Source organism: Nicotiana tabacum, chromosome 3 (genome assembly GCF_000715075.1).
Source record: "Nicotiana tabacum cultivar K326 chromosome 3, ASM71507v2, whole genome shotgun sequence".
Classification (NCBI taxonomy): domain Eukaryota; kingdom Viridiplantae; phylum Streptophyta; class Magnoliopsida; order Solanales; family Solanaceae; genus Nicotiana; species Nicotiana tabacum.
Window position 1 is genome coordinate 102,409,930 of NC_134082.1, and position 10,748 is coordinate 102,420,677.

A 10,748-nucleotide genomic window follows, 5' to 3' on the forward strand; every position below is an offset into this window, starting at 1 on the left:
TGTAAATATAGCAAGTCTAAAGTTTCTTGAAAATTTCATTTGATTTTGGTGTCTGATTCATAGTTCTAGGTGTTATTTTGGCGATTTGATCACGCGAGCAAATTCGTAATATTTTTGGACTTGTGTGCATATTTGGTTTAGAGCCCAGAGGGCTCGGATGAGTTTCAGATAGGCTACGAAGTGGCTTGGACTTAGAAAACTCAGCTGGTTCTGCAATTTCTGGTAATCAGTGTCTGATCTCGCAATTGCAAGATCAATGTTCGCATTTGCAAACATTCCCCAACCCTGACAGGCTCACATTTGTGAGCAAATTCTCCTCATTTGCGAAGAGTACCTAGGTCAGCATGAGATTGCATTTGCTATCAAGACGTCGCAATTACGGAGAGGCCATAGTTCGCATTGGCGAACAATACTTCGCATTTGCGAAGTGGGGCTGGGGCAGGCTTGCTCGTATTTGCGATCAATCTGGTCGCAAATGTGGATGATCAATGTTCGCATTTGCGAACAAGTCATCGCAAATGCGATGAAAGCAGAGATGGGAGGACTTCATATTTGCATTGTTTCTTCGCATTTGCGGGGTTCGCATTTGCAAACCCAGGTCGCAAATGCGACATTTGCAACTGATCAAAATGGGAGTTAGACAGGAATTTTGTTCATTCTTCAAATTTTCAAAACAAGAAAACCCTAGAGGCTATTTCTCAAAGAACTCTTCTTCCCCAAATCATTGTTAAGTGATTCTAATCCATTTTTTTCAATCATTCACTACATTTCCTAAGATTTCAACCTAAAATCTTGTATTTTAATGGTGGAAATTGGGGGTTTTGGGTAGAATTAGAGATTTTTGTAAAATGGGGATATAGACCTCAAATTGAGGTCGGATTCCAAAACAAATTATATAACGAGCTCGGGGGTGAATGGGTAATCGGGTTTTGGTCCGAATTTCGGGTTTGGACCAAGCGGGATCAGGGGTTAATTTTTGTTGAATTTTTCAATTATGACCTAAATTGAATCCTTTGGAATCATGGGTAGTTCCTAAGGCTTAACTTGAATCGTTTGGTTGGTAAGTTGCTAGATTCTATTGGCTCGTAGGCTTGTTTGGAATGCAAAGCTGTGGTTGAGCGTTGAATGGACCTTTGGAGCGAGGTAAGTATTGTGGTTAACCTTGACTTGAGGGATTAGGACTTGTTTGTCTACTTGCTACATGTTTAGATGTTGGGTACAACGTATATGTGAGGGGACGAATACTTATGCATTGTTGTCAGGTTATAACATGCAAGTGAGACTTGTTCTTTACAATTATTGCTTTCTTTGATCATGTTATCCATGCTTAGACTAGTTATTTATTAAACTGATCGTCTCTATTGTGTTTATGGGCTTCCGTAATTGAGTATTGATTCCAAAGTTGAGATTGGTATTGTGGACCCATTGTTGAAGTAAGGCTTGTTCTTGTTGATCCTATTTCCCTGTTGTTACTTGTTCATTGTTATGTGGTAAGGGAGAGTATTAATACACGAAGGGTGATGTCATGCCATATTGTGAGTGTTAATGTACGAAGGGTGATGTCGTGCCATGTTATGAGAGTTAATGCACAAAGGGTGATGTCGTGCTGTATCTATTGATTTATACTGAGAGTGAGAGTAAAAACACGAAGGATGATATCGTGTAGTGTCATTGTTTCATGGCTGAAAGTGAGAGTTAAAGCATGAAGGGTGATGCCGTGCAATTTTCTTCATTGTGCTTAATTATTTATATTGGTTAAAGGCATATTGGTTGTTCTGGTTATTATTCCTGCTGTATTTCTCGTATCTTGTATCCCCTTTAGTATGTCCCCCTCGTAATAGCACATGTTTAGCTTTTATTTGTTGTTATTTTGTATGTATACTGTTATCTTCACAGGTTTGCTATGTAGCATCTTGTCATAGCCTAATCATTACTTTGTCGAGGTTAGGCTCGACACTTACAAGTACATGGGGTCGATTGTACTCATACTACTCTCTGCACTTCTTGTACAGATTTTGGTACCGGCGCTAGTTGTTCGTGAGGCGTAGCATCTTGGACTTCCTTATTGGAGACTCTAGGTAGATCTGCTGGCATCCGCAGACCTTAGAGTCCCCATCTATTTTCCATATTTTACTATTTCTTTTCATTCAAAACAGTTGTATTTCTTTCAGATTTTGTTTATAGAAAATCTTAGAAGCTCGTGAGTTGTGACTTCAGATCCAGATTGTATTAGATATTATGGGCTTTATGTTATTCCGCACTCAGTTTTACTTTCTGTTTAGCTTAGTTGATTCTGTTATTGAAATTGTCTAAAGTTGGCTTAATGAATCCTCTAACGTTGGCTTACCTAGCAAGTGAAATGTTAGGCGTCATCACGGTCCTGAAAGTAGGATTTTTGGGTCGTGACAAGTTGGTATTAAAGCACTACCGCCTAGGTCTCATTCACGAGCAAGCTTAGTAGAGTCTGGAGGATCAATACAGAGACGTCTATACTTATCTTCTAGAGGCTATGAAGTTTAGGAACAAATTTCACTTCTATTCTTCTCTGTCGTGTGATTTTGTTCTCTCATTGTTAATTGAACTCTTCTACTTTTTCTCTCTCGCAGATGGCGAGAACACGTATTGCATCTTTAGCTGAGCAGCATCTAGAGCCCCAGTGGTAACTCCTACAAGAGGTAGAGGTCGGGGCTGAGGTCGTGCCAGAGGCCGAGGCAGGGGCAAAGCTCAGCCTAAAGCTCGAGCAACAACACCATCAGTGGAGCCTCAAGTGGAGTTTGATGAGGAGGTTCCAACCCAGACTATGCCTGCTGGACCAGCTTAGGTCCCGGAGAGGTTCATCGCCACCCCAGTGCTTCAGGATGCTTTGGTCCATTTAGTGGGCCTTATGGAGAGTGTGGTCCAGGCCGGTACATTACCTATGGCACCAGTCGTCTCTCAGGTTGGGAGAGGAGCATAGACTCCGCTACTCATAACCCGGAGAAGATGGCTCCGCAATATCAGACTCTAGCAGCCCATCCAGTTAGGGTAGTTCAGCCGGTTGTTGCAGCACAGGCCGGTGATGGACCGACCATGTCTTTTGAGAGCTTATTGAGATTGGACAAGTTTACCAAGCTCTTTCCAGTTCATTTCAGTGGTACACTTTCTGAGGACCCATAGGATTATCTTGACCGCTACCATGAGGTGCTACGGAACATGGAGATAGTTAAGACCAATTGGGTTGATTTTGTTGTGTTTCGATGATGGGTTTACCAGGAGATGGTGGAAGGATTTTGTATTGACCAGACCAGCTGGGTTGCCTGCTCTTACTTGGAACTTGTTATCTCAGATATTTCTTGAGAAGTTCCTTCCTGTCACACTGAGAGATGATTATCGCAGGCAGTTTGAGCGTCTCCAGCAGGGCAGTAGGTCAGTCACCCAGTATGAGACCTGTTTTGTGGATCTGACCCATCATGTTATTCTTCTGCTTCTTACCGAGAGAGAGAGAGAGAGAGCGAGAGAGAGAGAGAGAGAGAGAGAGAGAAAGAAAGAGAGAGGGTGAGGAGGCTTATTCAGGGACTTGATCAGCCTATCAAGTTGCAGATCGCCAAGGAGAGCGGGAGTGAGATTTTTTTCATACGACTGCCAATGTCGTCAGGTGAGTCAAGATGGTTCTTGCACAAGGGGGAGGTCAGGGGTCTGACAAGAGGCCTCGTCATTCCGATGGGTTTAGTGGTGCCTCGTCTGGAGGCAGGGGTACTTTTGGTAGAGGCCATCCTCCCAAGCTGTTTCATTCAGCACTCCAGGCATCCCATGGTGCTTCAGGTGGTCGTGGCCCTCATATGCCTTATTCCGACCAGCTAGCCTACAGTGCACCACCAACTCCAATTAGTTCACCTCTGCTCCAGATCTTTTAGGGTGGTTGCTCAGGTTGACAGGGTTAGTTTTAGAGTCACCAGTTCCAGCAGTCGAGATCTTGTTATACTTGTGGTGATCGTAGGCACATTGCTAGATTTTGCCCTCGGGCATCTAGCAGCTCATCGCATCATGGTTCTCGTGCCATGGTCCCGACACCGGGTGCTTCACCGTACGCTCAGCCAGCTAGAGGTTGGGGTCAGACAGCTAGAGGTGGAGGTCAGGCCATTAGAGGCGGAGGCCAGACCGCTAGAGGTAGAGGCCAGCCAGCTAGGGGTCGTCCTAGAGATGTAATTTAGAGTGGTGAGCCCCAACCTCGATGCTATGCTTTTCCAGCCAGTCCCGAGGCTGAGTCATCTGATGTTGTTATCAAAGGTACCGCACTCAGTTCTAGTTTTTGTTTGGCTTAATTAATTTTGTTATTGAAATTGACTAAAGTTGGCTTAATGGATCCTCTAACGTTGGCTTGCCTAGCAAGTGAAATGTTAGGCTCCATCACGATCTTGAAGGAGGGAATTTCGGGTCGTGACAATACCCGACCTAGTCAGCCCATCTCGCATGTGACACACAGTCTGAAACGCACGTTGCCTACCAAGTAATTTTTTTGTTTTTAGAATTAATTTGAAGTGGGCCCCAAAATTCCAACATCTTCTTCCAACCATTACAGAATCAGTTGGCCATTATCGCCGCCTTCACCACCGCCGTGGCTGTCAAACCCGCATTAGCAAAACAAAAATTTTCATCAGATTAAAACCAATCATTAACCAAAATATTATTAAACTCATAATTCATGAATGAAATCTCAGCAGAATTACTTCATCCATCCATTTTAGAAACAATTGAAACCCGATTTCTTGAATCAAAAAATCAACTAGACACCAATTCATGAAAAAATTATCCAAATTTAGAATACTTTACAAAGAATAATTATTGAAAACCCAAGTTCTGAATCAATGAAATAAGAGAGAAGACTGAAGACGAAAAGATAGAGAAATAGAGAGATAGAGGTCGCCAGAGCTGCCAAGCTTCGTCAATATTGACGTGGATGAGCTCTCAAATGTAGAACAAGGAGATGAAAAGAGAAAAAGGAGGTTGCCAAAAATGACCTTTTCCGACGAGGTGTGAGAAGAGGTCATGTTGGGACGAGAGGTAATTGGGGTCTTTAATTGGTTAGTTGTACAATAAGAAAAAATTGGGATGAAAGAAAGGGGAAGTCAGAAATTGGAAGTAGTGTAATATGGCGGGGGGGGGGGGGGGAAGAAGATGAATGGAGGGGCAGTCTCATGTTAGGTTAATAGGAAATTTTTTCTTTTTTCTTTTTTGCTTTAAATGTGTTTATATTTTGTTAATTACATTTATCAGATTTTTATTACAATTTATAGGTGTCATTTTCTGATTGGTTAATTTGACAAGTCATTGGCGAGTATAACTCACGCATATGGTCTGTTGAACTCGGGTGCTCATGAGGCTTATTTTTTATGGACTATAAGTGTTAAAATGATAAAAGGGTCCGTTGAGATACTTATCTGATCGTTGAGAACAACTTAAAAGGAAGATTTATGTATTTCGCCTTTATATTATGTTGGTAGCCAACATCACTCCATTAATAAATTACTTAACATCACTCCATTAATAAATTACTTATTAATATTTCTTCTTGGACGGCTAACTTTGCAAAACTATCCACAATCATTCATTGTTTGTTGTATCTTTTTCTTTTTACTCACCCTCCCTCCCCTATGTGTTGAAGTGTTGTAACCACGCTAAACATCCATCTCTTCAATATTCATACTTAGGCAATTGTAGCTAGACCTATATTAGAATTTCCTTCTAGTTTCATGACAAGGAAAATTTAAAGTCTGTTCCATCAAAAAATAAATAAAAAGTCTTGTACTCTTGTTCAATCAAAAAATAAATAAAATGTATTTGAACTTTTAAAAACAACTTAGTTGCAATGATCAATTGTAACCGACATAAGTAGTGAAATGAATCAACAAAATATCTGGTCAACATTTAGTCCATCTCATTGTTTCCTTCTAAAGTTCTACCAAAAAGAAAGAATTTTGTTAAAGATAATTAATGCAGGCCTTATACTGCAAGGTCAAGTGAGTTGGACCTTTATAAATATCCAATAGGGAAATTTTCTTTCCTATGCCATATAGGAAACTATATTACCAAATATATTTATAGTTTGCATATTATCCGCCATACTAATAGTATTTCTATAAAATATAGATAATTCATTAAATAAGGAATCATTGTAGTTGTAGGCTTCCTTATTTAGGCGCGTTAATATTGGAGAATTAAATATTCTTCCGGATATTTTACAACGCAAATCACGCATTAATAATTATCGGTTGTTTCGATTCAAAATTTAGCGACTCTGTTTTTGTGATACATTATGTTTCAATATTTTTTCTGATTTCACAACTCAAAAACGCCTAGATCTTCTTCAATTCTTCTACAACAAACGCAATTATATCCAAAATCCCAATTATGCTACAACTGAATGAGAATTAGGATAGCTATGGGAGATTTAGAAAATTTTAGGTCGATGGCATTGTAGTCGATGAGGATGCGAGTTATAGTCTATTTATTTTATAATAGCACAACGATTAATGATCGATACATCCGAAAAAGTATAGAAATCAAATACATTGTCAACGAGCATTGTCCTCCAATGAAAATTAGGAACGATATGAGTGTTCGTGTATACATGGAGACGAAAAAGAAAAAGAAAAACTTAGGATCATATCTGCTATGTATAACTGTTCGCGATTTCAATATGGAATTGAATATCACCAATGAGAACACAGTTGCAGGTTTGTGCTGTTACATTTTCTATCAAATTCTGGTTGTATATCAATGTTCTACACTTCATCTATGTTTTATCTACAAATAAACTACATGTTAGAGTAAATATATATATATCAGTATGAATTTTCACAATATCTATAAAATTTCTACATTTATTCTACAATAAAACTACGTATCATTTGAAAAATTAATATGAAATGCCGAATTTCAATATTTCTACAAATTATCTACAAACTATTCATAACAGTATTTATCTTTATTTTCATGCAGGTTCGTCTGGAATACTAAAGTTACTTGATATGCCAACATCTCCCGTTATAGAGGAATATGAAAGTATAATAATAACAGATAGTACACCAAGTTTTATTGAAGTAGGACAAGTATACCAAAACAAGCAAATAATTACAACTGCAATGAACCCCTATTCTGTCATGCAGAAGTTCCAATTCAGGGTTAAAAGATCTAGTGCTAGAAGGTATGAACATATAAATGGTCAAAGATCCTTATTTTTTTTTTAATTTTGTAGTTTATTTGTAATTTTTTACTTCTTTAGTTTTTTCTTGTGATAATGTTTATCAGTATTGTAGATGAATTGTAGTTATGTTGTATATAAATTGTATAATATGATCGTTTAAGCTAAAAAAATCTTTTTTTAAAACTACATTTGAAACCAGTGTTTAAATTGTATTTATTTTGTAGCTACTGACTGTTATGTGTTGGTGAAAACTGTACATTGCACTTCAAGGCAACTAGCTTAAATGATTCTGCAATGTTCAAGGTCAGAAATTTCAACAGCCAGCACACATGCTCTTTAATGGACAATACATTCATACAACACAAACCTACTGACATGGTAGTTGGTAGCATGGTTATTCCAAAATATTCTGATCCTAAGATAATTTGCACTCCAAAAGACATACAAACTGACATGTTGTCTGAACATGACGTGAATCTAACCTACATGCAAGCTTGTAGAGCAATGGAAAAGGCTATATATTTTTTGAGAGGTCATCCTGCTGACTCCTACAACAAATTACCAAGTTATTTTTATATTCTTGAGAAGACTCATCCGGGATCTATAGTTAAATTGAAGAAGACCGCAGATGAATGCTTTTTATATGTATTTCTTGCGATTTGTACGTCAATCAATGGTTGGGAACATTGTAGTCCAGTAGTAGTAGTTGATGGGACCTTCTTAAAGTCAGCATACAGAGGAATAATGCTAACAGCTAGTACACTGGATGCAGCAGGTAAAAATGTAGATATTTTGTAGATATATTGTAGATTTTTGTAGATTATTTATATTATGTAGATAAGTTGTAGCTATTTTGTAGATATATTGTAATTTGTATGTATATGTCTCACTCTGTATTTTCAAGACTGCAAGTTAATTATTTTTTGAAACCTAATGTAGGTACAATATTACCATTGGCATATGTTGTTGTTGATTCAGAAAATGACGCATCGTGGAAGTGGTTTTTTGAGCAATTCAAACATGCATATGGTCAAAAAACAAATATGTGTGTTGTTTCAGATCGCAATGAGAGTATCTTGAAGGCAACATCTATTATTTATCCCGGCATGCCACATTATTCTTGCATGTGGCATATTTAGACAAATATAAGGGCAAAGTTCAAGAAGGGTCATCTAAAGTTAAGCGAATTGTACTTTGCAACGGCACGATCATACACTCTTGATGAATTTAATGAAAGGATGTCAAAGATTGAAGAGATAGATCTGTGTGTTAAATCCCACTTATATGATATTGGCTATCACAGATGGTCACGAGTACATGCAACGATGAACAGAACTTGGACTATGATATCAAACATTGCAGAGTCGTTGAATGTTGTAACAAAAGATGCAAGAGAGCTACCGATAGTAGAACTATTAGAGTATATGAGGACTCTTCTTGAACGGTGGACTAATGAAAAGTTATTGAAAGCAAAGGTACCTTCACATACCTTGGGTCAAAATACAACAAAGAATTGGAGAACAACAGAACATTGTCGTAGAAGCTTAGGATAAGATCTGTTTATTTGGTCCATAAAAATAAAATATTAAAATTCAATGTACCTAGTTTGTAGATATTTTGTAGATAATTTGTATTGTATTCTGATTGTATATATTTTATTTTCTGTTTGTAATGTAATTGTAGGTGAGGGCTTCAACAGATCATACCCATATTGTGATAGATGGTGTGAAGCGGTACATTGCGTGTCTTGAAAACAAGAGATGTAGCTTTGGGCAATTCCAGCTTGATGAACTTCCTTGTGCGCATGCTTTGGCTGCTTTAAGGCACATGAGTGAGTCTTATGAAAACTATTGCTCACCATTTTACACAAGGGAGAGCCTATTGTGTACTTATGAAATACCAATAAATCCCCTGCCTGATGAAAGCAAATGGAATGTGCCACAACATATATCTGAAGAAGTAGTAAATCTACCTACAGGAGGAAAAAAGGCAGCCATGAAGACCTCAAAAATAAAGATACAAAACATATGATAAAATAAATTCAAAGAAGTACAAGGTTTCATGTGGAAAATGCGGAAGAGAAGAGCATCACAAAAGATCTTGCAAGAATGCACCCAAAAAGAAATAAAATTTTATGTAGGTAACAAAATATTTCATAAAAATTGTTGGTGAGTTCAGGATAACAGAATTTGATGTGTAATTGTTGTGGTTTTTTAAGATCATAATGTAGTTAGTTATGATTTTTTTGTATTAAGATAATACTTTCATATAGTGATTTATTTAAGAATGGTTTATATATATATAATCTACCACTTTTTTACTATCTCTAGCATCCTTTACATAGTTGTTAATATTTTTTTTTCAATTTATCTACAATAAAACTACAAAAAAATTACATTAACTGGAATTGACAAAATAACTACATTATAAATCAGTAGGAAAGGAGTTATATACTAAAATATTGTATATCAAGTACTGTTAACATTCAACAAATGAATATAAAATTAACAAAACACATTGTTAAATATTTTCTACAAATTATCTACAAATTCAACTACAAAAAAACTACAATTGCTGGAGCTAACATAATAACTAGATTATAATTCAGCTAGAAAGAAGCTATATGCTAAAAATAATGTAGATCAGGTACTGTTTATATTCAACAAATTGAATGTAAAAGCAACAAAATATTTAGTTACTGATTTTTACGCTTTATCTATAGAAAAACAATAAAATAACTACATATTTTTGCGTTGACAGAATAACTGTATAAAAATTCAGTTGGAAAGGATTTATATGCTAAAATAATGAAGATCAAGTACTGTAAACATTCAATACGTGAATATAAAACCAACAGAATATTTCCATTTGAACTACTATACTGGATAAGAAAAAAAAACAAAGGCTACTATAATTGTAGCGCAAGTCTGCTACAATTAAAACACAATAATGTTGTTCAAAAACTTGTCTACCATCTTTCTTCTAAACTATCATCAACTAAACAATTGTACTACATATTCCATACAAAAAATTACAACTACTTCTTCTTCCTCTAGACTCGTGTTTTCTCATTTAAAGCTGGTGCACCTTTTCTCCTTGCCAATTTGCCTGTCACCTCACTTTCACTAATTGCCCCATGATCCTGCTTCTTTCTAGCATAGTCCTAAAGTAGCGCTCCATAGCGTCTACGATGTTGTTCAATATCAGAAAGGTCTTCTACCGGAATTGATAACTCTCCAAGACTAACATACTCTGCAAAGGCAGCAACAAATACACCACAATCGCTGCAAAGATAAAATAATATCAATATTTACCAAACGATTAGAAAAAAGGGTTAAATGTATAGAAAGAAAGAAGATTTTTGTTACAGTGATCCTTCTTTTTGCTGTGGTATCTCTCCGACGATCCACTGAATGTTAAGAGGGTCGGTAACAACTTTCTCAATGTATGCCTTGTTGATACCCATTTTTTCCCTATGTATTTTAAATATGCATAAATACCTTCAAAATAGCATATATATGCATATATAAACATGCACAAGGTTTTTATCATTTTCCCCATAATT

General features: G+C 36.8%; 1 protein-coding gene across 1 annotated transcript; it reads left to right on the top strand.

Moving 5' to 3' along the window:
• The first annotated feature begins 7,558 nt into the window (after positions 1-7,558).
• LOC142176779 (uncharacterized) lies at positions 7,559-9,214 on the top strand. The gene is made up of 4 exons (XM_075245115.1): positions 7,559-7,958; positions 8,123-8,265; positions 8,323-8,658; positions 8,867-9,214. Exons 1-4 carry the CDS (start codon positions 7,559-7,561, stop codon positions 9,212-9,214), a joined length of 1,227 nt encoding a protein of 408 aa, XP_075101216.1.
• Positions 9,215-10,748: the final 1,534 nt, after the last annotated feature.

Bases quoted from the DNA above. Each gene is read 5' to 3' on its own strand.
- LOC142176779 (XM_075245115.1), top strand. From the start codon at position 7,559: ATGGTAGTTGGTAGCATGGTTATTCCAAAATATTCTGATCCTAAGATA. The intron at 8,266-8,322 runs GCAACATCTATT...TGGCATATTTAG, and splicing joins GCAATGAGAGTATCTTGAAG to ACAAATATAAGGGCAAAGTT. The intron at 8,659-8,866 runs GTACCTTCACAT...ATGTAATTGTAG, and splicing joins AAAAGTTATTGAAAGCAAAG to GTGAGGGCTTCAACAGATCA.